The sequence below is a fragment of the Rhipicephalus microplus genome, chromosome 10 (genome assembly GCF_043290135.1).
Source record: "Rhipicephalus microplus isolate Deutch F79 chromosome 10, USDA_Rmic, whole genome shotgun sequence".
Classification (NCBI taxonomy): domain Eukaryota; kingdom Metazoa; phylum Arthropoda; class Arachnida; order Ixodida; family Ixodidae; genus Rhipicephalus; species Rhipicephalus microplus.
Genome location: NC_134709.1, coordinates 17,988,188 through 18,015,741, shown reverse-complemented (window position 1 = coordinate 18,015,741; position 27,554 = coordinate 17,988,188). Strand labels below are relative to the sequence as shown.

General features: G+C 45.9%; 2 protein-coding genes across 3 annotated transcripts in view; one reads left to right on the top strand and one right to left on the bottom strand.

Annotated features, from left to right (window-relative positions):
* Positions 1-310: 310 nt before the first annotated feature.
* On the bottom strand, positions 311-5,341 carry LOC119180964 (tissue alpha-L-fucosidase). The gene is made up of 3 exons (XM_037432118.2): positions 4,928-5,341; positions 3,244-3,531; positions 311-1,204 (listed from the first exon to the last, which is right to left on the bottom strand). Exons 1-3 carry the CDS (start codon positions 5,275-5,277, stop codon positions 469-471), a joined length of 1,374 nt encoding a protein of 457 aa, XP_037288015.2. The 5' UTR covers positions 5,278-5,341; the 3' UTR covers positions 311-468.
* An 11,387-nt stretch (positions 5,342-16,728) lies between these two features.
* The window catches only part of LOC119181348 (post-GPI attachment to proteins factor 6), a 34,194-nt gene continuing 23,368 nt past the window's right edge, over positions 16,729-27,554 (top strand). For both annotated transcript variants that reach the window (XR_012886465.1, XM_037432567.2), the window contains exons 1-6: positions 16,729-17,129; positions 19,596-19,761; positions 21,410-21,623; positions 23,976-24,103; positions 25,545-25,819; positions 26,886-27,235. Coding sequence is in view for 1 of the 2 variants with exons in the window: in XM_037432567.2 (XP_037288464.2) it covers positions 17,048-17,129; positions 19,596-19,761; positions 21,410-21,623; positions 23,976-24,103; positions 25,545-25,819; positions 26,886-27,235 (1,215 nt within the window). In the remaining variant the exon portion in view is untranslated. The remainder of the gene's footprint in view (positions 17,130-19,595; positions 19,762-21,409; positions 21,624-23,975; positions 24,104-25,544; positions 25,820-26,885; positions 27,236-27,554) is intronic.

Here is a 27,554-nt window from a genome sequence, read left to right as displayed (position 1 = left end):
CCCTATTGGCGTCACGTAGCACTTGATTGTCTCACGAGCCGGCAGCTGATAAAGTATACTTCTCATACTACCTCAAGGCATCAAGTTTTCCAGAACGGAGCTCTCCCTATGAATGAAGGAAAGAAGTGGAAATTTGAGGGCTGGTTTGTTAGACACAATATAATAAGAACTAACAGACAAAGATGCTAAGGAACATTCCTTGGCATCATTGTCTTTTATTTCTCATTAATATTATTCATCTTGTTATTTCAGTTTTGACCAGATAAATCAAGAAATAGCCCATTTCTTCTATCAAACAGCATGACAGCAATTGTGTTTCATTCTTCAGAGTGTTTTATTTTGGCACAAGCATGATTTCTCCAGCTTTTGACGCTGGCATCAGAAACATTGATATTTCAAGGTGAGGAGTTGCATTTTGCTCATTGTTTCCCAAACCGTCGACAACACATCTCTGATGCGTGTGAAAGATCAGACGGCACCATGGACCGCCAACACCAAGGCCCACGGAGTGGGTAGCTTGTCTGGCGTGAGCTTCGGAAGGTGAACCATTGTACCTTTGCCATTACCAGCCGTCCACTTCAGCTCGCCGGAGAGCCCGAGCATGGTGATCTTACTTCCCGACGACAGTTCAAGCGACTGCAAGTACAGGTCGTCGTCTTTTGGCCAGCTCAGCACAAACGCGTAGACAGTGTCTCCTTTGGTCGTGTACCAGACGTTCTGCGCTGCCGCATCCCTCTGGTGCTTCCACGCCTTCGATCCATAGACCGCTTCGCCGTTGAGGGACAGCCACTTTCCCAGCTCGTACAGCCGCTCTTCGAAGGCAGGCGTGATGGTGCCTTCCTTGGTCGGGCCGACGTTGATGAGCAGGTTACCGTTGCAACTGATGGTGCTTATGAGTTTCTCGATAAGCTCTCGGGTTGTGAAGTAGTCTGACATGCTGGCTTCGCGCCTGTAGCCAAAAGAACTCTTGTCGACGGACATGTAGTGTTCCCACTTGTGGTGCTGCAGCATACCCTGCTCGCCGCCGCAGGTGGTGAACGAGTCGCCGTGCTTGCATCGAACGTCCTTGCCCCAGTTGTCGTTGACCACCACAGTGGACCGAACGGGACTGTGGTTGAAGAGCCAAGAAAGGAAGGCGGTGCTGTTCCAGTACGATGCCGGTGCTTCCAAGTCCCCATCAGTGCGTATTACGTCAGGATGGTACCTGCAAAATGAAGACAGAGAGTTCGCTCACGGGGCTAAGCGAGGGTGCGAATGCCGGGGCTTCCAAGTCCCCATCAGTGTGTACTACGTTGGGATGATACCTGCAAAATGAAGACAGAGACTTCGGTCACAGACTAAGCAAGGGTGCGCTCACTCTGTATATACGGCATCATGAAGTATTAGCGATACCTACTTCGCCGAGTTGGTTAATGTGGTTATGGTGCTGAAATGCTGGCTCCAAGACCGCAGGATCGAACCCCTGCCTCGGCGGCAGCATTGTGCTCGTGCAAAAAAGCTAGAAGTTTGTCTACTTAGATTTATACATTGATTTATTAGTATACCTTCAAGACCCAGAGCGTTTAGGGGGTGGTGCAGCATGAACATAGCAAAAATCATAATTACTGCAGTGATTTAAGTGCACTATAAAAAACTGCATGTGGTTAAAATTTCCAGGCACTCAACTACGGCGTCCATCATGCATAATTATAATGTAGTTTTGTAACGTAAAACCATAACAATTATGAGTATTAAGAGGATTAATAACTTCTGATAGTTGGTTTCTATGATGAAGAAAACAAACGAGGAAAGATCACTGCGTACGTTACGTAGCATCCCTTAATTATGGAGTGAAACTCCGAGAAGCCTTTGTCCCTCGTAATACCGTCCAAGCAAAAAACGTTCGTTCAACCCCGTAGCTTCATTTGCACCAAAGCTTCATTTGTGCCGTTATTATTACGTGTTGAACTTCCTTTTTGCTTCAATCGTGTTGCGCTATATGTCCTCTCCGAAGTTTTCCTCTGTTCATGCCTTTAAAGGGACACTAAAAAGAAACAGTGACTTGGTTTAGATTCAGAAACTTCACTCCGAAAACTATAATGCCGCATGTTTCACTCTCATAAGTTCGTTACTAGTAGGCAAAATCAAGTTTCGTTTTTTAAATTTCGAGCCTAAATCTCCGTGCGGGACTTAACAAATTGCAAAATGTATTTGTCGTATGTTCACGACATTGGCTCGGTGAAATTTTCCTACGCTTCGTATGCTAGGTCTATGGCACCCACAGATAATAGCGTACTTCGTTTAGAAGAAGTTACGCAGGTAGACGCCTTCAAACTTTACTGCGTGACGGTGTTTGGTGCGAGAATATGACGGTGGTGTCTCCACCCGCATTTTCTTTTCGCGCGCTTTCCCACTTATCAAGCGTCACGTCGTACTAAGAGAGGCGTTTTCTGGATTCTCAAATCGTAATATAATGCAAAAAATTGTTTTGCTTTTTAGTGTCCCTTTGAAGGGACACTAAAACCAACTATTAAGTCGACGTTGATTGTTGAAATGGTGGTCCAGAAACCTCGTAATGTTACTTTCGTGCCAAGGAAGGGCTTGATTTGGAATAAAATCACGTTTTAGTGATCCGCATCGGGTTAGCGCAGTTCAAATTACCCGCCTCAAGAAGTAAACCGACCGGACTGTCTCACGTCACTGTTGCCGTGCACAACGTTGTCCGGCTTTACTGCGCTAGTAGCAGCAGACAGAAAGCAGCGAGAGCCACAACAGCAACAACGGCCATTGATCAATTTCCCGCCATTGGCTTCGAGACTGCAGGCGCTTTTTTTCCAACTGCGCCCCGCTAGGTGGCACTACCTGTCCCGTGTAACCACGCCAAAATTGAAAATTTGAACCACTCGCGCCATTTCCCATAGTACTCTCCAGCGATTCTTTTTTCCATGAATCAAACAGAAACGAACAAGCAGCATTTTATTTCGTCTCCTACTGCACGGAAGGTTTTTTATTTAGTGCAGTTAGATTGATTACTAGCGATTAATTGTAGGCGGTCCGTCTGATGTCATCGGGATCATTTTGAAAATGTCTTACTGCGGCGCTTCTGTTCTTGCGCATTTACCTTAACTTCTCGGTAAGTAGGGCACTGTTCGTAATATTGTCGTTTTAGATATTGTCATAAGTTGAGCTTTCACTCTGACTTAAATTGTTATTTGACTATAGTTTGCCTTTAATTAAGCGTGAACTTCTATCGGGTATGCTCACCTCTCCACAAGTTCCTTCAGTTCCATCATGGTCTTGGCTTGAGGAAAGCGGGCGCTCGTGAAGCCCGACTCCCTGTCGGCCATGTAGAGCGGGTGGTACCAGTCCATCAGGGAGTGGTACACGCCGAAGCGCATTCCTTGTTTGCGCCGCACGGCGTTGGCCAGCTCCCCAACCAAGTCGCGGTGAGGTCCGACGTCCTGGGAGTTCCAGTTGGTGGACGCGTTCGACGGCCACAGCGCGAATCCGTCGAGGTGTTTGCTCGTCATCACCACGTACCGAGCTCCCGACCTGCGGTGTTCGTCTTCGTGTGAGACAGACAATCTCGCCGCGTGAATGCGTGCGCCGAGCAACCGGCCGTCGCCGTTTGAGCAGGAACGAGCGCCGCCGGGCCTTATACCCGCTTTTCACGAGGGTTCTTTGGCGGGCTACTTGGTTTGTAAACATCATTTCATTTCGTTTACTGTACCCGCAGGACCGAAGCATTGCGGAGGATAGTGGCATCGAGCACTGTTAAAACGCAAGAAAAGAAAGAAGAAAAAAACACGATAAACGAATTGGTGTTAGGGTTAGTTAACGTTGTGTGGAAACGCCGGTGATCGGTTATGTCTGCAGCAAGTGCAAGAAGGTGGTTGTAGTCCTCACGTGTCATAGAAAAAATATAGTTATGGAAAGCGAAAGTTTTACAAAGCACGTAACCGAATTTCGTGTTTGTTCCCCTTTTCTTAGAGTAATAGAGCTTTGGCCATTCAACTAATCGATCAATGAATTCATTGAAAGAGAACGGCAACAATATTTCGGTGAATGATCTGCGTCATGATATATACTGGGGGAGGAAGGAGATGCTCATTGTGTTATGAACGATGATGAAAGAAGCGGTGAAAAATGCACAAACTGAATTTGGCCGAACAGCGCTGAATACGGGACAGTCATCCACAGGACAAGGGGCTGACTACCAGTGTTTTTACTTTGCAGAGTCTGCTTCTGCGCAAAACGCGCAGTGACGTCTCACCACTCGTTAGCAAATATGCCGCATTTTTCGGGAAGTTAGCTGTCACGACTGCTCAGTGGCTGCAGTGGTCGGTTTCTGACCTGGAAAATAAAAGGGCGGGGGAGGTTTTGTCCAAGTCGCGGCGATCGGATTCCCTGCCGCAACGCAATGGTGAAACACGGGCGGTAAAAATTTTACCACGTTCTCACTCACAGCGTCTGTTATGGCCCGAGTGGCGTTGAGAAGTTAAACCCCTCTAACCAGCCATCGTTCGAGAAGTTCTTAAATAACATCTTCAGTGGGGTGCGCTAAACATCGTCTCGGGTGCAGATCTAGATCTGGGGGCGTGATAACGATTATCTGGAAGACTGCACAACCGAAAGCCATGGATTTGCTGAAAGGAACCACACAATGGTGCCTCTGGATTTCTTGAGCGTGTACTCTATTCTCGTTATACGAGGCATTGAGCTATAATTCCATCACCCTGGCTAACAGCTCTCGCTACTACTGCAAAGGGAGCCCAGTGACTCCCTGCCCACTACGCCAGAACTACTGTAAGCCATATACTGCATGCAGAGCGGGGGGTTTGGCCCCGTCTCGTCCTCCACAATATAATGAACCTAAACACGAAGGTAAACCCTGTGATGATCTGAGCAGCAAGTGCGAACCATACATGCTCTTCCCATGGAAACTCACTTTTCGAAGATGTCGGCCCAGCGGTCCGGGTCGAACAGTTCGGCCGTGAACTGCGGCGCGAAGTCCTGGTACGTGAAACCGGGCTTGTAGTTTCGCCGCATGAACTCGGCGTACTTGGGCTCCTTGCCTTCGCGCCACTTGTGCCAGAACCACTCGCCACCGAAGCTGGGCACCGAGTGGACGCCCCAGTGTACCATGACGCCCACCTTGGCCTCGTCGAACCACGACGGCGTTGGCCGCCTGTCCAAGGAAGCCCAGTCGGGACTGTATCGTTCGGTCGGAGGCAGAGCCGTCGCACCCGCCAGTGCGACGGCTACGGCAAGAACGAAGCTTGAGGCCAGGACGAGCATCTTGTTCTACAACTGGACCTCGTCTCTCGAAGAGTACAAGTCCGTTCACTAAATCTCGTGCTTCTCTATATATACGCTCCCGGCCGAACTTTTCCAAGAAATCGGTGTATTCACCCTTGACCGATGGTGGTTATGCAAACGGCGTGGGTTTCAATTCTAAAATGGTGGAACCTGTTCCCATGTCTAGACAGATCGATTGTCACGCCATGATAGTGACCCTCCTTCCGCTCATCGCCACGCCTTTCACAGTGCAGTTAACGTTTCTAAATAAATAAACTGGCGCGAAAAAAGAGGCGAGAACGAGAAGTCAACGACACGAGCGCATTAGTTTTTTTTTTCATATAGTGGTGTAACGATAGTGATATAACTATATGAACAGGACAGAAGCACTTTCTAGTCCGCATATTTCGTCTTTCGGGGCGCTTTTTCTTTCTTCATTCTTATGAATCGCTAACTAGTTCAGCAACCTATCCGCATTATAGATAGCCTAAAGTTCACTGTCCGTACCCTCTTGCCTCCTTTGGGCCGGCCGGCTCTGTGGGAAATCTCCGAGCTGCAGAGATAGCCGCGGTGACTATAAGGGTTCCTCCGCACATTTCTTATGCCATGCTGCTCTGCGCGGCGACGGGACGATATCTGGAGTCCCACTGCGGCGGCGTAACAACACGCGATGTTGTGCTATAGATTATGCATAGCGACTCGAAAGACGTGTCGCGAAGTTGCAAGAAAAAAAGAAAAAGGGGCGGAAAGAACGCCGTATAGAGCGGCAGCCGGACAGGATCAGCCGGGCAAGAAGGCTCCGTGCCCTTTCCCGACAACGCGGTGGCCATGTCTCACGATTTGTCGGTCGATGCCGTCCGACCCTCGCCGCGCAAGGAGCCGGTAAACAAATCTCTCGGGCGGAAAGCGGTAATCTATTGAACATGATTAAACGAATGCTGAGGAGAAGTTTAAATATGTTCTGATTATTGCTCAGAATAAGAACACTGGTGTCAAGAACCTTGAAGAAAGTATCGTGGTGCCTGGAAATGTATTAATTGTGTTTTTGATGTCACTGTCTTAAAAAAAAAGCACTTTTGTTTTCGAAATCGAAGGGGCGGCTTCGTATTGACGTCTAAGCACCGTCTGACTTCACGAGGATACTCGCGACGTGCTAGCAGTAGACATGATTATAGTTATAGCGCGAGAACAGAACGACGACACAGAGACAAGAAGGACACGAGCGCTTCGTGTCCTTCGCCACGTGAAGTCTGCAAAGAAGGACACGAAGCGCTCGTGTCTTTCGTGTCCTTCTTGTCCCTGTGTCGTCGTTCTGTTCTCGCGCTACAACTATCGTCATGCCATACCAACTAGCCCAAGCTGCCACCCTTCTAAGCTAGCAGTAGCTCACGCGTAGTACAGGTAAGAACGGCGAGTTAATTGTCGTCCAACGGTTTCGACAGCCATGCCTGCAATTAGTCTGCATGCAAGGCGCAGAGTTGGCAAACCCCGTGAGCTGTTTACGCATACCTACAAAAGAACGATAGCTATAGCGCGAGAACAAAACGACGACACAGAGACAAGAAGGACACGAAAGACATAGCGCTCGTGTCTTTCGTGTCCTTCTTGTCTCTGTGTCGTCGTTTTGTTCTCGCGCTATAACTATCGTCATGCCATACCAACTAGCCCAAGCTGCCACACTTCTAAGCTACAAAAGAAGCCACAAAACGTCGAAATCGGAAAAAAAAAAGCAGAGCAGCAGAAACACAGACGGAAAGCAGACACGTGGTCTTTTGTAGTTAACTAAGTACGAAACCAACTTGCCCAACAAGCAACTCTCCAGTGAATCGTGTCCACTCGTCGGGAAGTGTGGCAGCTTGGGCTATAGCGTGACGATAGTTATAGCGCGAGAACAAAACAACTTTTTTATCGTGTCTTTCGTGTCCTTCTTGTCTCTGTGTCGTCGTTTTGTCCTCGCGCTATAACTATCGTCACTCGTCGGGATTACGTCCAACGCATGCAGTGGAGCTGGCTTGCAGGTAGTAGGGGACTAAAATTTTAAAATAAAGTAAAATATTGTTATGGTTTAAGTGAGCTTAACGTTTTGTCTGGCGTGTGTGCACCGCGTTATCACTGCATACAAAGAAGACTATAAATACCCCCTCTCGCGGTGCCTCAAAATCGCGTCAATGCTGCTTGAAGTGGCGTCCCAAACGCGATGACTTAGGGCAATCGTTGGGAAATTACCTAAAAATTAAAAAAAAAAGGCTCGCGGAGAACCGAACGTCAGGAGCTATAGTCTGTAAACTTGAAACGAGCGTTTTTGCGCGCTTTCCAAAATATGAAGTTGCATGACGGCTTCCGAAGCCTTTGTAATGACGCTACGTGATTATAAAAGGCCCTATAGACGTCAACAACGAACTGGTTTACGTAAAAAAAAAAACGTGGCATTAAAAACTTCTGCACTTGAGGTAAATTTTGCGAAGATTCGCATATGTCGTTCGCACGTCAGATAAAAATGGGAACACTTCCTTGCTTGCGGAGCTGTCCAGCGCCGAGCCAGTGGGCGCTATGAACAAATCGTATGATCTTAAGCTCGGCTGACATACATGTGACAATTGAAGCATATTGATTTGTTTGTTCATAAAATATTGCGAAATTTAGCGGATAGAGAGAAAAAAAAAACTTTTATTATTGCAGGTCGAAAGGATAAATCTTCCTTAGGCAGAGAAGCATGAAATTCTTTGTGCGTATGAATTTTCGTGGTGCTCAAGTGTTTCGAATGGTACAAGTGCCTTGTGGATTGAATAGAATGCCGGAATAGTATTTGAATCGAGTAATCGCACATCCCAACGTTTTATATTATGTTATTCTTGTAAATTCGATATAGCGAGAGCTTGTGAGAGGCTACCGGCGTATCGCCGAAAGCCCGGCTTACAAAACCCTCTTACCTTACTACGATGATAGCGCGTTGATGACTAGATCTTTTTGCAGTGTGCTGGAAGCATTCTGCCGCATACTTGTTGCGCAATTATCACTGTGTGATTACTGGTCGCTACTTTTCAGCCACGCTACACTACATCGGTTAACGCGATTCCTTGTCCAACATGACGCCTGATTGATTGATTTGTGGGGTTTAACGTCCCAAAACTACCATATGATTATGAGAGACGCCGTTGTGGAGAGCTCCGGAAATTTCGACCACCTGGGGTTCTTTAACGTGCACCCAAATCTGAGCACACGGGCCTACAACATTTCCGCCTCCATCGGAAATGCAACATGACGCCTGTATAGGGTCTCTTTCCAAGTCATTTTCAAGCACCAGCAATGATTCAAATTCCATTCGATCCTGGGTATTTGTATTAATTGCTTTATTGTTGTTGTTTTTCATGTCTTCGATTCATTTTTTCTAGCCCATCGGTTTCGCCATCGACAGAAACGGCGACGCCGCTCAACGCAGGAACGGGCGTAAAGGCCTGACCACACGTATCCGTCGCAGCGCGTCGGCGCTTGTCTTTTCGATCCGGCGTCGAGCCCTCTCCCATTTGTAGAGAGAGAGGGCACGCGGCGTCGCATAGCCACGCGCCTTCTCTCTCAGTGGGGAGGGGGTGCATGGCTACGCGCCCTCTCCCCACTGAGAGAGAAGGCGCGCGCTGACGCGCTGCGACGGATGTAGAGGGTATTAGAAGGGTAATGGATGCGTGTGGTCACACCAGTGAGCCTCACCACAAACACTCGTTACGGCGCCCAACAAAGATTCGCACTTTCGACGCACCGCGTGCTCATGGCGCCACGGGCGCACAACGCGAAAAGGCGCTCTGGTGCGTAAAAGGTAAGTTGTTGTGAAAATCATCTCGTAATCTGTAAATCGAAGCATTCTCACATTGCGCGAACATTTATGTTTACCGAGCTGTCTCGTGCTTTTGCGCGGAAAGCGTGCGATCGAGAGCGAAAGTTTTGATCAGTGTGGACTGCCGTGCAGGATTCACAGCAACACCTCGCCTATAGTTTTCAGAATGGTATCAAGTGGCCGAAGGGGAACGGGATGCTTTGGCATTTGTTAAGTTTGCTTGAGCTTGCATAAAGGTTTATAGCGCTCTTTTGCCGCAATAACATTACTTATCACCCCGCCGTGGTAGTCTAGTGACTAAGGTACTCGGCTGCTGACCCGCAAGTCGCGGGATCGAATCCCGGCTGCGGCGGCTCCATTTCCGATGGAGGCGGAAAAGGTTTAGGCCCGTGTGCTCAGATTTGGGTGCACGTTAAAGCACCCCAGGTGGTCGAAATTTCCGGAGCCCTCCACTACGACGTCTCTCATAATCATATCGTGGTTTTGGGACGTTAAACCCCACATATCATTGAGCTTTCGGTGTCTTGCCTCATGCGCGCACGAGTGTTCCTCGGGCAAGCGCGCGTATACGAGATTCGTGTGGTAAGGGTTCTGTGAGTGAGAGAAGGTCGCGCTCATGCAACCCGTGCACGCGTGGCTGCAGCTCGTTCACGCTGCTACACGCTCAGGAACTGCGCCGTGCTCCCAACCGAGCTGCAGAAATTAGCTCCCTTCATCTTCTTCTAACCACTACCACCACCACCACACGCTTGCGACACTACAGTAACTGTGAATTATCTAGTAAGACAATGAAACATCGATAATTTGTACCAGCTTTCGTATGCGGCATGATCGTGCACTAAACGGCTGCGCGCGTATTACAAGCACAGATGTGTATCTCCTGGAACGTATACAGTGCCACAGCAAACGTTGCCGAAAGTACCCACCAGAAAGTCTTTTCTTCGTTCTGCCGAAGTGCGAAATAGAGACTAAGCTTGCGTGGCAGCTTGGGCTAGTTGGTATGGCATGACGATAGTTATAGCGCGAGAACAAAACGACGACACAGAGACAAGAAGGACACGAAAGACACGCGCGTGTCTTTCGTGTCCTTCTTGTCTCTGTGTCGTCGTTTTGTTCTCGCGCTATCACTATCGTCATGACTAAGCTTGCGCTCTCGGAATGATTGTTTATTGCGCACGTTGCTGACGCCAAGGAGCATTTTGAACCTATCACAGGTTGCAGTCCGTCCGGCATACGCAGCCACTGGAATGGCGATAGAATGGACACTATCGGATTTTCGCTGTATGCACATGTGCGCTTCCCTACCGCGATACTAAGCGATAACTGACAGTTTCGCTGAAACGTGGAGCGGTGGCGTGGAAAGTTGCGTGCAGCGTGGCGCCTATTCTGCCCACGCTGCACGCAACTAACTAAGTAAGCACAAGGGCCGAGCTAAGTCAGACGTATATATTAACATGCAGAGTGGCAGGAATAGGTTAAAGTGGGAAGAAATAGAACAGCAGTTGAGGCAGGAGGAGCTGATGGTATATGGGGTTGTGGAGAGATATCTTCGGGACATGGAGCAACCACCCTGCAATCCGGACTACGTATGGGAATATTGCAATAGAACAGAAGGCAGCAAAAAGGGGGGTGGAATTGGTGCATTTATACATAAGAGCGTGGGTTGGCAAAGAGTCGAGCAGGGATGCATGGAACATTTATGGTTAAGAGGGAAAGTAGCTGGGCCGATGACACTCCTCGGTTTGGTGTACTTGTGGACGGGAGCAAAGGCCAGAGAGGAAAACCAGGCAATGGTGGAGTGTATATCAAGTGACATTGAGGAATTAGGAGGAGAGTGCGAGATAATTATACTAGAAGATATGAATGCGCACATAGAAGATATAGATGGGTATACTGACTCAACAGGCAAAATGATCATGGATATGTGTGAAAGGCATGATTTGATCATTTGCAACAGTACCGAGAACTGTGAAGGGCAAATAACATGGGAGGTAGGAAGGCTGCAGTCAACGATAAATTACACACTGATGTCACAAAAGATGTACGATAAGCTTGGGGGAATGCACATAGATGAAGGTGGCTCCACAGGTCTCGGTAGTGATCACAAATGTATCAAGCTAAGTTTTGGAAGAGCAGCGAAAGTGGGAAGGAGACAAGATGAGCAACTACAGGAAAATTTTCATTTGGAAACGCAAATAGCAATTGCTACTAAACAAATTGAGAAAGTAATCACTGAGGATAATAAAACTGTGTGGACGTACACAAATCTAAATAGACTGTTTGGGCTAGAGCTTGCTAAGGCACGTGAGAAGTCACCCCGGAAAAGAAGACACAAACCCAAAAGTTGGTGGGATGAGGAAGTTAAGAGAGCCACAGCAAAACGACAGGAAGCCTCTAGGGAACAAAGACATGCTAAGCAACGGGGTCAACCGACAGATGATGTTGAAAAAAAATGGTTAATATTTCTAAGCTCTAGAAGGGAAGCACCCCTCCTGATCAATGAAAAGATTAGAGGAAAGGGCTGGCAGAAGTACATAAAAAGGACAGAAAGGCAGCTGCGAAATTTTGGAACCATCTAAACTCCCTAAGAAATGAAACAAATCTAGAGCAGAGGTTTATAACTACAGCTCAAGGTGCTAGGCTAGAAGGAGACGAAGCTATTGAATATATAAGAACAAGGGTGACAGAAAAATTTAAACAAAGAAGTGCCTTATGCACCACAATAGAGAGGGATGGATCAAGTGGCACAATGGCTCCATTTTCACAACGAGAGTGGGAAAGGGCTGAGAAGAGGGTTCCAAGTAGTACATCAACAGCCCCAGATGGCATTCCAATTATGCTGATAAAGACATTGGGTCCGAAATCGAAACAGACTTTCAGAGAGGCAGTGAGCAGAACTATAATTGATTGTGAAGTCCCTGATGGATGGAAACTTAGCAGGATGAGCATGATTTATAAAGGAAATGGGGACAAAGATGACATAAACAACCACCGTCCTATAACAGTGACATCAGTGGTCTACAGGCTGGCGATGCAGATTATAAAGGAAAGACTGCAGGCATGGATGGAGGATGAGGGGGTGCTGGGGGAACTGCAGAATGGGTTTCGGAAACACAGGAGGTTGGAAGACAATCTGTTCTCACTGACGCAGTGCATCGAAATAGCAGAAAAGGAACTCAGACCCCTGTGGCTAGCATTTTTCGATATCAAGGGAGCGTACGATAGCGTGGTTCAAGAGGACTTGTAGGGAATACTAGACACACTGGGTGTGGAAGATAACGTTACTAATCTTTTAAAGGAAATCTATAAAAGTAACAAGGTAGTTATAAAGTGGGAAAAACAGGTATCCAAGCCCACAGAGGTGAAACGGGGACTTAGGCAGGGGTGTCCGCTGTCACCCTTATTATTCATGATGTACCTACAAGGATTGAAGGCCGAGTTAGAGGGAAGTGGGCTTGGCTTCAATCTCTCTTTAGTCAAACATGAAAAACTCATTGATCAGGCACTACCAGCATTAATGTACGCAGATGATATAGTGCTAATGGCCGACAACAAGGAATATTTGCAGAGATTGATGGGCATCTGCGGTAATGAGGGAGATAGGTTAGATTTTAGATTCAGTAAGGAAAAATCAGCAGTCATGATTTTTAATGATAACAAAGGTAGTGAGCTTAGAATACAGGAAGTCACGCTAGAGATAACAGATAAATACAAATATCTGGGCATATAAATAAGCAATGGGACCGAGTACCTAAGGGAACACGAAATATACGTGACGACTAAAGGTAACAGGAATGCAGCAGTGATGAAAAATAGGGCACTGTGGAATTACAATAGGTATGATGTTGTGAGAGGAATATGGAAAGGGGTCATGGTTCCTGGGCTGACGTTCGGCAATGCGGTCTTGTGCATGAGATCAGAAGTTCAAGCAGGATTAGAAATTAAGCAACGTGGAATAGGTAGGCTTGCTTTAGAAGCTCGCGGGAATACACCAAATCAGGGAGTGCAAGGTGATAGGGGATGGACATCATTTGAGGGCAGGGAAGCTAACAGGAAGATAAAATTTGAGAAGCGATTGAGAGAAATGGGGAAGGAGCATTGGGCTAGGAACGTTTTCAGCTACTTGTACATGAAGAATGTCGATACAAAATGGAGGAAGCGAACCAGGAAATTGACTGGTAAATACTTAGAAAACAGCAGGTGGCTAAACCAAAAAGAACTATCGGTTAAGAAGAAAGTGAAGGAAACGGAGACTGACATGTGGAGAATTGGCATGATTAAGAAGTCCGCACTAGAGATCTATCGAACTTTTAAGCAGGAAATCGCCAAGGAAAGGATCTATGATAATACTCGGGGTAGTTCTCTACTGTTTGAGGCCAGGTCGGGAGTATTGCAAACCAAGACATATCGGGCCAATTGATTGATTTGTAGGGTGTAACGTCCCAAAACCACATATGATTATGAGAGACGCCGTAGTGGAGGGCTCCGGAAATTTTGACCACCTGGGGTTCTTTAACGTGCACCGAAATCTGAGTACACGGGCCTACAACATGTCCGCCTCCATTGTAAATGCAGCCGCCGCAGCCGGGAATCGAACCCGCGACCTGCGGGTCAGCAGCCGAGTACCTTAGCCACTAGACCACCGCGGTGGGGCGACATATCGGGCCAAATACGAAGGGGTAGACACAGTATTCAGTGCGTGTGGAGAGGAAGAAGAAACTGCCGAACACTTGATAATGTTCTGTAAAGGGCTTCGACCTATAGTTCAGGATGATGGCGCAGAGTTTTTCAAAGCACTGGGGTTTAGGGACAGGGAGGGCAAAATAGACTTTGAGCGGGTAGACTTAACTAGAAGGAGGTTATCTGATTGGTGGCTAAAGTCAAGGCACGAGCGAAAATTAAACCCTTCACTGCAAAGTACGAATCCTCAACCTCACTATTTAAAGGAAAAAAAAGATAAATCTAATGGTTAGTTCACTAAGTATTACGGCTAGGTGGCGCTAGCCGCCGCCCAATCTAAAGGGTACAGCCACAGAACACCTAGCAGTACCAGTGCCTGGTTAACCTCCCGGCCTTCTCTCTTGTTGTTCTTGTCCTCCCCTGTGGAAGTGTGCAGAGCACGACGAAGAACCCGACACCAATGGCACATGGGAGGGATGGGAGGCGCTGCTGCCTAGCCCAGCCCTGGTGGATCAGCTGCGGCTCACCCACAGAGCTGAACGGATGGCTCGCGCCAGTGAGGCCCTGGAATAGGGGCACCACCCGGCCAGACAGACAACGCTGTTCACCCTTTATATTCCTCAGGGCACTGGAGTTCTAGCCTGTCTCGTTTATGTATATAATAAAGTATTGTACTACTACTGCTTAAGCGTACGCACCAACAAAAAAAAAGGGGGGGGGAAGGAGCAATGTAAATGTTTTGTTCTAACATCCCAATACCATGGCATGGCTGATGAGATACACCGTATTAGAGGGCTCCAGAAATATTGATCCAAATATCAAGGGTTTTGCGCCGCGGCCGAAATCAAACTTGCGACCTTCGGATCTGCAGCCGAACGCATTAGCCACTGGCCCAGTGCGGTGGACCGGAAATTTCGAGCCCCTGTGGTTCCTAAGTGTGCGCATAAACCAAGTCCACGGGCCTCTATCATTTCGCCTCTAGTATGCTGCCGGGATTCGATCCCGCGACCTTCTGGCCAGCTGTCGAACACAATGACCATTCTTGCTCCGTGACCATAACTATATGATTAGGAGATGATCGGCGTCACATTTTACTGACAGAACACTATATACTCCTGCACATGGATGCAGTTTAAATGAACCCGCCATGACGATGGCAATGGCGTTGCGCAGGCGTGCTCAAAGTCGCGGGTTCGATCCCGTAGGTAGTTCGAGAAAAGTTCAATAAGGTTCGCTTTCTGGATGAGCGACAAGACAGATAGACAGAAAGAGAGCAAGCAAATGAAGTCTTCTTGCGGAGTCTCTACTTGACAAAGATATACCAGATGTCTTGGTATTCCCATCGGCGAACCGGCCGGGTGGCATCATGTGCGAGGGATCGATGGCGCGTTACGCAATGCGCATGGACCTTCGAGTTAAGCCACGACAGTCACGACGTGCTTGACCACCTAACAGAGACAGAACCTTGCGCTAGAACGAGGAGTTCGCACCTCTCATAGATTCACGGGCGCATCGTGGTTGGCGTCAGGGACGGATCCGGCCACTTCTTTAAGGGAGGGGGGTCGCTTGAAGTAACACTGGAGAGAGGGCATGCTCACGACTTTTTGGTTTTAGTTGCAGGATAACCTCTATCATAGCATAAATGCCTTTAATATTGCTCACAGTGGTCCCTTCTCACCTCTCCTAATTGTAAAAAGTGGTTTAGTTCAGATGCAGAGTGAGTCTTGGATGGCAAGTCAAAAGGCAGAACATTGTCTGCCTGACTAAGGCACCATCGCTGGCAGAAAGTGGACGGCAAGCGCTAAAGAGGGGGGAGCTAAGGTGCTGACACAAGCTTTTTTTTGGGGGGGGGGGGGTCGCTCTAACCGCCCCCCCCCCTTCTGTATTCGTCGCTGATTGCCATACGAAGGCCTTCCATCGCTTCGGGGTCTTCTCGCAGTCGCCGTGGCCTTACCCGTTCCCTTCAGTATTCTCTCGTTGTATGTACTCGGCTCCTTCGGCTCGTCACCGTCACTTCGCAGACAGTTGTCGGGCTAACCTTTGTCTTCTTAATGTTGAGAGGACCAGTAGACAGTGTATATAGCGTAAGCGTGCGCAGGGTTCTTCTTCAGGGGGGGGGGGGGGGGACAAGGTTCCCTCTCTATTAAGTAATGTGCCGGGAGACTTTGCGCCCCTCCCTTTCTCCTTGATTAGTTGGCCAGCGGAGGCGTTCCCCCTCTTCCTCCGTCAGTAGCGTAAGCCAATTAAGGGGCGGCATAGTAGGCACGTGACCCCCCTCCCACATTTTTCTACGCCATTACACCGTGGAAATGGCACACATAGCTAAAAATGACCATTTCAAAAAGATGCCCCCCCCCCCCCCCCCTGGCAAAAGCTTTTGCCTACGCCCTTCGATTTCACCTACATTTGTTGCACACGCCCGTTCACAATGACGATGACAGCTTCCTGGTAGGCCGCACTAATTATGGCTATGCCGTAGAAGGTTTACGCTTCCAAATCTTCCTAAGCACACACATAAAAAAGGACCGTGTGACGTTTATTAGAGCACTTAGCTCGAAACTTCCCCACTCTTACTGAACACGCTGTTGGTTCTCGTCACCGTTTACACGTACTACAGGCTTCTGATAATAAAACTTATAGCACAAAAGACGACGCGGGACGAAGAAGGGAAATGTGCACCACAATTGTGCTTGAAGTGTGTTTCCCTTCTTCATTCCGCGCAATCATTGTGCCCAAAGCTTATATATGAGAATGTGATATGAACCAGCCTGCCTAGCTACCCAGCTACACTACGCTTTAAGATTCGCTTACTACTCGCGGGTGGTGCAGTGTAGTTCTGCGTTTCAAATCACGCGCGCAAGCCGTGTGCTAGTTTCGCTTTCGAAACGACCCTCCCGCCACCTACACCGCGCGGAGCGTCTGCCAGCAGGGGAGGGGCACGCTCACTCGAGCTAGAGTTCAGTATATTCTAGGCACTATGGTTTAACTCGAGCGAATCCGGTACGTGGTGGCTACGCTGATGATTATTTACGGCAGTAACTAGCGATTCAGCAGCGTGCCAAACGCGAAGGAGATCGTTCATTCCGAAACCGCGGACTCCGGGGTCCGGCCAGACGAAGAGAAGAAGAGCAAAGAAACGCGCTCAACAAAAACAAGCGAAGGCGAATAAAACCCGCGCGCACGGCGACAGGCCCTCACGAAAAAGAAGAGAGAGAGGCGGCGCGGAGAGGAGTGGAGAGGGATGGCTGGCTAGCCGAGAAAATGGCGAACAGCTGTTCCCGCACGGAGCGGTTGCTACGGTTGTGTTGGCTTCTCCACTCCATTCGCCTTGCTGTTCCGCTAGGTGAGTGAATAAGTCCGTTCGCGTCACCGTTTAAACAGCTCGCGTATGCGTGTGACAGGGATCGGCAGTCCGTGCGGATGCTGCTTTTCGAGGAAGGAGAGGCGCGCGCGATTGCAGCCTTCCGCGCTTTTCTTTTGTGCTTTCTTTTACTTTTTTCTTCAGTTCATCCGCACGAATGCAGCTGTGCGGGTTCGCGCGGGAAGCTGCTTGTGGGGATTCATCGTTTCGGTGTCCACAAGCTATCATTCGCTTCGCACGGTCGCGAGTTGGTTCGGCGAGCTGCGCCAGTTTGAAATCGCGATGTCCCAATGCGTGTTTTCAGCGCGCTGGCTCGCTCAGAGCACTTGTGCAATGGCTTTCGTTGGAATAAAAAGTAGTGATAAAGGAAACTTATGGCGGGGTGCACGTCTGCATGCAACGTCGATAGTTGCGGCTTGTTTTGCAGGCCACGCTGTTTCGATCGTAGTTTAGCGTGAGCGCGCGCGCCTTCAATATAGAACGGGTTGATATCCACCAGATTTCGTTACTGGACGCGCGCTGTGCCATTGGTGGTATTCTAGAAGAGATGAACAGGCTTCCCATTACGATCATCATCAGCTGATATCGATAATGTCAGCTGATGATGCGTGACACTTGCTAGATAAATCGGATATTTTCATATTTTGATATTTGCGTTCGCATCAAACCATTTTATTAAAGTCCAGGGATGTTCTTGAAACCGTGGCAAAATATTGTTGTGATATTCAATTATTGAGCCCTTTCTTGTATTAATTTTTTTTCTAATGGTCATTTAAAAAGGGTAGCACCTCGTATGATACTTGCAAAAAAAAAAAAGCTAAAAGGTTTGAAAGTACTAACTAGAACCTATGCACAACTCGGAAGGGCTCAAAGACTAGCGAAAATTTTATATTTTCACCTGAAATTTCATTGTAATGAACTTATTTGCAGAATGTATGCATTGCACACACTAACAACACATGTACGTATGCTGACTCAGTACTCTCACTTTACGAATGTTGGTGTGTGGGAACAAGTTGGCGAATCGTCATCACTCGCATTTCATCGAGAACATGCATTCAGTCAGGTCGAGCTTGATGTCGTAACCGCTCGAAAATTCGCCACAAAGTCTGCGTTCCTAAATAGGCACATGTGTATCAACATGAAACCAATCACTTTGCTCTCTTGCAATGCGAACTTCAGAAACTTAGTGGCGAAAATTAAACTCGGGCTCAGTAGCTTTGCTGCACATGAGCTGTTTGACAAATATTGCCATTATAAGCCAAGTTTGCAACCACTAAACAACAACATTACACGTACAAAACTTGAAGTGTACACCATCCTGCGTAGCCGCAAAATCTGTTAGCACGCATAAGAAAACTTGGTCCATGGTGTACACGTGATGCCAGCAGGCAAGGACGCATGCATAGAACTTCTCACAATTTAAGAAACTCAATGGACTCATGCTCTTCGAACTATAGAGGAGCTCGCGTTATTCGTAAAGTTTTCATACAACATTGTTGGCACTACTAAGCAGACCTGTCGCTCATAAAAGCTGGCATAAATATAATACATTGCTGCAGTAAAAGTAAACTGCTGTATTGTAGTAAAATATTTTAAATAGTCATAATATTTATTTGTACTTTAAATATTTTGCATAACATAGTTGGGTTAAAATTGTTCATTGCTACAGCCACAGCTGCAGAATCACTGTCGCGGCTGTCTCGCTCTAGCGTTATTGGCACCATACTTGAATCCAGAAACAACTCTTCATTTCAAAGCATCTATTTGGAGAAGCTTAGTTCTGCTATTGCCATCACGATATGCTATAAGAAATACGAATAGATATAATGTGGATTGCTGTGGCTAATGTTGATCAAGAATTGGGCGTTTTGTCACGAGTCTTTTCTTTCTCTTTTGTGAGCGTGTGTGAGTGTGTACGGGAGAGGAGCATTCAGTTCAAGATCTTTTGAAGATTTTCCAAACACTGTGAAAGCCCTCACAATAGCTAGAAGCAGATGGCACTAGCTGCTTCGAGCTCGCTGAAGCTGTATAGCTATTAACCGATTTAAGTTTCCTGGGAATGTGCTTGGTGACATCTTTCTAACCTCCACCAGGATCCCCGCATTGAGGGTTTATAATTTGTCTTGGTCTCTTTGAATACTTCAGGAAAATCGCTTACATTTCTTTTCTGCTGAGCTGCACCAACAGATTCAAACAGCATCAACTGTGAAGCCTTTTCTTTTTACTCACCAGTAGCTAATACTGTCCTTTGGTCACGATGCTGCTGCTCCTTTGTGTTCTTTTAGTCTCTTCCAATGTCTTTTTTTTGTGCTCGTTTTATTTGCCTAAAGCCTAGAATATGCACAACTAGCATCCCTTTATAATATTGCTGCATACCTACCTTCCCTTCCTTCTTGTTTACTGAACTGCCTATGATGTTTCATATTCCTTCATTGCTTGCTGCAGTGTACACCCCTTCCGATGCCTACCAAGAAAGCCTTCTTCGGCCATATCGGACGTTCAGTGATGTGGCCATCTTCCACTTCACAGTGCCTGCTCAAACGTCCCGGGCAGCTTGGCAGTTCGTGGCCTTCATGGACGATAAGCACTGCCCGTCTCAGCCAGTGTACATGTCAGTGCTGTTTCCATTGTCATTAACAACATTTAGTGATTCCTTCATGCTGCACATTAGTCCTAAGCACTGAATTGCGCATACAAGACGGGGACTAAAAGAAGAGACGACAATCTTTCAGTCCTTGTCTTGTTTGTGCATTTCAACACTTAGGATCATGAATCAACAAGCCGAAGGGTCAGCCATTCTGAAATGCAAATTGGCGTCTCTCCCTGAGAGCATCATTTATTGTTAATGAGAAACACATTTTATCCAGTGCCTCCAAATTTCCTTAACTTTACGACTCTACCTCATTCGCTGCTGCTTTGCACAGTCAACTGCAAAAGCGTATGGACTATGCGGCCAATAGCCTCTACATGGCCAATAGCCTCTTCGTCACATTTCCATTACGTCAGTGGCGATCAACGGCAGCAATGTGCCCAAGACACATCCCTTCCTTGATCAATGGCCTGTCTATTTACTCACTGGACAAAAATATTTTCTGTATTTTCCTGCCTAGCATAATGTGCTCTAGACACCAACAGCTACATGCTTCTGCTTCTTCAGAAGTTTATCAGTGTAGCCAATATCAGTCATAACTCATTGACCTGATATCTACCCAATGACACCCCGCTCAAAGCACACCATGATTCCTGTGACACTGCTGTCAACGATGATAGCCAAGGTGCAGATAAACCGTCTTGCATGAAAACAACAAACCAACATTTTTGCACGTTAGTAGCAAATCAAGATGGCAATGGATGATAAGACCCATCTTCGTTATAGCGCTGCTGTCGGTGGCCGGGAGTGCACTGCTAGAGGGTGCAAACTGGCGGACTACCTTGCGCTAATGTCGTCCTTGAACTTTTGCATTCGACTGTACTTGTTAAAGACCATTCAGAGCAAGATAGCTATGTCCACTGAGTGAGACTTCTATTCATTTCCGTGCCCCTAAACTTGGAGCTTTTGCAAAATGCTAATTCTGTAAGTGGTTTGTTTCCTGTGCACTGAGTGCGAACCACAAACATTCTGCTGTTACAAATGAGAAGTCCGGCGATCAATGGCTGTAGTTGTCACTCGCGCTCGCTCGTAGCCAGACCTGCCTGATAAAGAGCCTTCTGCGGATCAACCACTAATCCTTTCTCGAAGTACAACACCCCCATGTTAGAGGTGCGTGGTATCGATCCCAGTATATCTCGCAACTTTGTGCAACTGCAACCTGTAACTTTCTGGAAGTGAGAAAATGAGAGAGTTTGATTTTCTTTGTACATGTGGTCTGCATATAATAGTTTCCTTCTCTTATCTCTTTCAAGGGCTCATATTATAGACTATTTATTTATGCCAAGGGACAAGCAGTCTGTTGAGACAAAATGGTAATGACAGGCTGAAAAATGAACTGCGCCTTCCTAGCAAAAGCCCCTTTCTGGAAAATAAAATAATAGATGATGTGATCAACATTCAAATGAAATATTGCTACGGAATGTCGAGCTTCAGTGCACGATTTTTCAGTTTATGACCGAGCTAGAGCATGCACAGCAAAGGGAACTACTAAATTTATGTATGTAAGGTAAGCTCTCTACATCATTATTTGAGCACTACAACAGAACTGTGCAATCAGGTCAGAGTTGGGAGGTTAACTGACTTTAATTGTTCCCGGTTCACTCAACAGCTACCTCAGGCACGGCAGCTATCCTGTGGTCGCAGCAGACAACAGCTCTTTTCCCGCCCACACGCACCTTCCGAGCCAGTCTCTGTATCACCTCAAGACAGAGACCAAGTTTCAGCCCACGGAAATGCCGGAATTCCACGTGCTCAACCCGCTGCCTGGCAGCTGGTTCGTCATTGCCTTTCTGCAAGAGTCGAGCAGGCAGATTAAGCAACAGGTAAACTGAGCTTCATTTTGCCACCGGACCTCTTTGGGCATTGAAGGGTCCCTGAAGCACTTTTACAAGCAATCGTTGAATGACTTCATTAACCCTTTACTGTCTAATGTCGCGAATTCGTGACATTCCGAAAAACTTCGAGCAAGCAAGTCCCGGAATGCATGCCGCCTTTAATGCCGGCTGTCAAGTACTCACGGGAAATGTAGCTTTCAGCATGAAAAATCTAGTGCTATCTTGTGTGATGTATTTTATACTAGAACAGACTGTTTTGTAGCTGATGACGAAGAGAACAAAGCTTGTTCAAGAGCGCTCACTTCAATAATTCTATCTTCATAATTTTTTTTATTTGATGTGTAGACGCTCAAGATGTGGCACTTGATATGTTACGTAGTTCTGAAGCACGATATTCATTGCAAGGTCCTCGCTTTTGTGACATGTGGAGAATTCGTAAAATACATAAAAGGTTGCTATTTAAAGCTGAAAAATGAAAAATATTTTATTTTTCTTTGGCAGTTTTGTAATTCAGGCATTAAAGGGTTAAAAGGAGTTCACTGCCTGATGAATCGACTGCTGCAAAAAATTTTTGAATTCGTTAAGTATGAGCAAAATTTGAGAGATTGAAGCTCTTTCTCTTTTCTTTCACTCCAACTAGTGTGCTGAAAGCCATGCAGGGTGGGAAAAAAAGGGAGCAAGAAGCTGCGTCTGTTTGTCAACTCGCATTTTCTTTTTTTTTATTCTTTAAAGGCACTGCTTACCTTCAGTGTGATCACCTGTACATAGGTATGTACAGTTAAACCCCTTTATAAACAGGCATGCTCCGGGCAGCAATTCTTGTCTTTTATATGAGATGTCTCTTATAAGCAGGGAACCTCATATGCACTTGCTTGTCAATCTATATTTTACTGTAAGCACACTGGTGTCTGTTATAGCCATTTGTTTCTTATGTCAGCGTCTCTTATGAAGGGGTTCCACTGTAGTTCTCTATTGTGTGTACTTCTAGCACTATAGAGTGCAGCACAGGTATGTTTCAGCCACAGAAACTATGCAGCTCACGAACTTGAAATCAGCCATTTGCCATGGAAATTCTGTTTATGCCGGTGTCATGTTGAAATATGGCATCACTTTTTGAGAGAAGAACGAGCGATTTCTAGCTGAATTTGAAAGTTCATTGGAAGTTCCAGGGGGCATACTGTGCTGCAATGCTTGGCTCACGTGTTCTCAGGAGCCTTGACAACTGATAAGCAGTGTTTTCTGACCATGCTTACAAAGCTTTGCAGGGCCCTTTCTAATGTGAACTCAGAGTCTATCTGGTTGTGTCATAGGGGTTAACCCTTTTAGGGTTTTTGCCATAAGGTGGCGGTTTTCTGCCCCGCAAGGTCTTTGCCACAAACAAGTACAGTTTCAATGGTGCATTTAAAATTCCATGCCATAACGATGATGCATGCTCGCTGTGAAGATGCTGCCACCTCCTAGAACTTAACTAGAAGCGCGAAATTCGATTGTGCTACCTCTGAGCGGAGGTTAACAAATCTTATTTCTAGCATCAGAACCTCGTGCGGCACTGCCCATTGCACTTTCGGTTTCGCCGCTTAATCACTGCATAAGTGTGTGAAACTTGTTGGGGGGGGGGGGGGGGGCAAAGTTGATTTTTCTTTTTATTGCTGCTTCTCTCTGCTTAATTTTTTTATCCCTGGCGCTCATGAAGTATTCTCGCATTTCTTACTTACCGATCTTCCATCAAGTTCTTCAGACGCACAGTAAAGCAGTGGCATGGCTGTCAGGAGAGTGCACTGCCCGTTCTCCTGACACCGACACTGATGGCTCTTCCGATTCTGAATTTGCTTTTGTTTTACATGTGCAGACTGCAATAGAGCGCTGTGTGTAGACTTGTGTTTCAGGGAATGCCATAGAACGTCGGACATGTTATTTGAAGGAAGCTGGTTCAGTCCCTGACAGCGAGAAGTTGTCTGTTATCCACTTCTTCTGTCTTCTCATTTACATTACCATTCCTACTAACGACATCCCCTGTACTTTCCTTGGCATCATTGGCTCATATTATTGTTCTCAATAATATTGTGTCTAACCCAGTATATTTTGCAGTTCTGAGTTATGCAGACAACAAAATACTGCTTCTAAGTTGTTGTTTTTTATAATAATTTCCCAACTTTACACCTTGCGTGAGTTCAAAAACAAACATAAGGTAATTTAATTACGTGGGAAAGTTTTTTTCTAAAAACAATGCTACCCTCGAGGTTAAAAAACTGAGCTCCTTGCTGTGCAAGATTCTACTTGCTCAATATTATCTGGTGTAGCAGAGTGAATAAGTTTTCAGTATTCTTTAATGAATTTCAGGGAATCCATCGTAGCTGCCAGTACAGCCTCGGCAGTATGGCGGCTTGGACACATCATCATGAGGTCATATTGCTCAACGTTGGCATGCATCTCAACATCACGTCGCCACCTCAGCTGACTGTTTTCAAGTGAGTGGGTGCTGCGTCCATCAAGGGATGTAGCCAAAGCATAGCTGTATTCTCGAAACATTCATGCCCGTTCCTTTGAAAATGCACCATAGAAATAACAAAAATGACCGGAATGATGCACAAGCACAAGTCCATATTTAGCGCTTAGTTGTGTTCGTGTCATTCTGTGGAGCCATTTCAAAGAAAAAAAAATCAATTGTCGATTCTAATTTATCAATTATCAGTTATTCTTAAAACAGTGGCGAGTTGTCAATTCTACTAAAACCTACGTACCTCGGAAGATTTCTGAGGATTGCTACATTGCAAAATGCATTGATTTTCCCTTTCAGCCGCATGCACTGAGTTTTTGCTTTGTTCATTGTCTTTGTTGTTTTGTTTTACAGTGCTACATGTTAACTGCAATTTTGATGTTGTTGTGGCCCATCTCTCATAGCTGTTACAGGGCAGATAACTTTTAATCAAAAGGCCTTGCTTTCAATTATAGAGCTGACAATGATCTTACAATTATACAATAACATGATCTGAGAGTGTGCAGCTAACATGTAGCACTGTAAAAATGAAAGCAACAGAGGCAATAAACAAAGCAAAAATTCGGTGCATATGGCTGAAAGGGCAAATCAATGCATTTTGCAATGTAGTGATCCTCGGAAACCTTCCAAGGTACGTAGGTTTTAGTAGAAGCTAGTTAGTAAAATGCTGTTAACAGCTGCATTGACACTTGATCGGTCATGTCATGATGTCAACTGCTGATGGAAGGAATACTTGGTTAGTTAAAACTTACTTTATCTCACTAACCTGAGACTATTGTAGCAATTGCTGCATGATATTTCATAGCATGAAATATGTACTGCACAGGCTGCACCATTTTTGTATAACTCCTGCAAAAAAAAAAAAAACTTTTGTGGTATTTAAAAAAAAACGGCCATTAGGCATGTTTCAATTAAAATCATTAATATCATTTAATAATTAATAATATTAATTCGCACCTTATAATGGTACGAACACACAAATATTTATATTTTTCCAAGTATGTCATGCATTTCACTAGCATTTCTACAAATATACACTCATATACACATGCAAGCACAAAGTAGAAGCATCTGTCTACATGTTCCTTCTTTGTCCAAGTCTTTTTACGGCATAGAACTTGGGAATAGCGAAATTCGCCAAGTATATTCACTCCTTGTCTTTTAATTTAGGGGAATGGGTGTTTAGATAGTACAGGGGAATAAACATTGTATCTTCTGTTTCTAGGATGAAAGCTTAGGCTGCATGAAACATTTTGCCGATGCTGCGCTCTGAAATTCTGGGTAACTGCAGCTACAGCTGCGGATGAACGAAATTTCAGCAAGCGTAAATCGAGATCCATCAGAACAGCAAAATTGCCACAATGACAATTGGGACTCGTAATCATCAGTTATTTTTTTTCTTTCTCACGCAGAGTCTATGTTCCCGATGGCGCGTGGCAGCTGCTAGTGAGGATATCTGCTTGTGTCAATGTCTCTTCAAATCTTTCTGCTTTCAAAAGTGAGGATGTTCAGCCTTGCATCCGAAAGTTTGGGCTGCGTGCAAGGGGCCTCCCGTATGCTGAAGACGTCAATGTCACTGGAAGCGACTTCTACAGCATTGTTCCACAACCGGAGATGGAAGCGTATTACTACATCACTGTCGCGTCAGACATGCACGTCGGCTACTCTATCGTTGCGGACATCAAAGGTACGTGTTCAAGAATGCTGTCAGATTTCATCTTGCCTGACTGAAAAGTATCTTCATTATTCTTTTCAGTATTCATTGCAAATGTGCCATATTTATTCGAATGTAATGCGACGAGTGACTTTTCATTGCGTCCAGGAAGGAAGAAATAAAATAAATATAATAATTGTGTGCATCGTCGCGCTTTTTAGACAACTTGAATTTCGGTACTTGATTGTGACACTAGGGTCGACTTCGGGTAGCAAAAAATCTCGGAAAAAAGATCGCGCTATATTCGAGTAAGTACGGCACGTGCTTGTAGAGCCATCAACAAGCTTACCAACAATTAGCGTCGCTCACTTGTGGCTTTGGTTGGAAAGAACACTGCATCCCACTTTTCTTTCTATGCTTTAGTTTGCTTTCTTCCAAGGTTTCTTGCATAAAGCAACTATGCTGCCATTCATATCAATGGAGTTATTGACTAAAATGTGTCTGCTATCGCAACCTGTCACATAACGTCACGTTTGTATCTCCTCTTTCAAAATGAAAGAGGTTTTGAGGACAGAGCATGCACATATGTAAATGCTCATTCTTTATATTTTTTTCCTGACACATTCATTTGTTAGTAAGCATGCATATTTGCTGCCCAGTCTTTTTTATTTGCACTGCTTCTTGGCTTCCCTCTCAGAAATTTAGTTTTGTGATTTATAAAAAAACGAGGTAACTCATTAATAAAGGTATGTCCTAAAGATAAATATTGATCAGCTGAAAATGTTTGTTTACTCGAGTGTCCATTTTCCGTCTGATATTGGGAATTCATAAAGCAGTTTACCCTAACAAAAACTTGTTTTAATTTTGGTACTAAGTTGTCACCACAAGCTGTTTTAACTAATTCTACTAATCATGCTGTTGGTTTTGATGACTTTTTCAGGAAGATGTTGACTTCTAGTCCTGTTTGTGCTCATCCACAGCGCTCCGTTTTTCGCTTTGAATTTGAGAATCCTCGTTGATAAATTTGGCAACGTTTCCAATCCCCTTCAGTTTTATTTCCTGTAGGGTGCTGACACTCTCAAAACATGACATCTTTCAGACTGTCCCGCGCCATGGCACTTTTCAAACCGCAAGTCCAGTCGACAGCCGCGCCACCTGACTACCGCTTTCAACGAATCAGATGCCAGCAACGAAACTGCATCCAATCAGACGGCTTCGACCCTGTCTGCCGTCAGTCAACTGCACGAAGACCACCAGAAGGTGGCGTCGAGTCCCAGCAGTGCGACTGTGACCGCGACACCAACGGAGTTCCAAGCACACACCGCCCACTTTGTGAAGGAGATCTTGGGAGAGCAGGGCATACTGGCTGCCATGCAAGGATGCCTTCCCATGATACCCCTAACGAGGATCAAGCACGCGCAAGACTTCTTGGACTCTTTCCTAGTACAGGTATGAGCAGAAATGTTTCCAAGCGAACCTTCTACCAGGTACAGATTTCAGTGGCGACGGTGTAATTTGCCCAAAGCTCGGCACCGACATGTGTACAGAAATGCTTATTTACATAAACATGTCCATTCATAAATGTGACATAAACATGTCACATTCAAATTTGTATCTATCGTTTTACATTAAGTAATGTACCCTCTATCCTGGGCTTGTCGGCAATTGGCTGCTTATGATATGGAAATCTGGTCTTTTGTCGAGGGAACGTAAAATTTCTTATTGCCACATTTCACTGTTGCATGTATTGTTTCATGCACAATTATTA

Bases quoted from the DNA above. Each gene is read 5' to 3' on its own strand.
- LOC119180964 (XM_037432118.2), bottom strand. From the start codon at position 5,277: ATGCTCGTCCTGGCCTCAAGCTTCGTTCTTGCCGTAGCCGTCGCACTG. The intron at 3,532-4,927 runs GTGAGTTTCCAT...CGAACACCGCAG, and splicing joins TGGGCCGACATCTTCGAAAA to GTCGGGAGCTCGGTACGTGG. The intron at 1,205-3,243 runs GTGAGCATACCC...TTCATTTTGCAG, and splicing joins CTGAAGGAACTTGTGGAGAG to GTACCATCCTGACGTAATAC.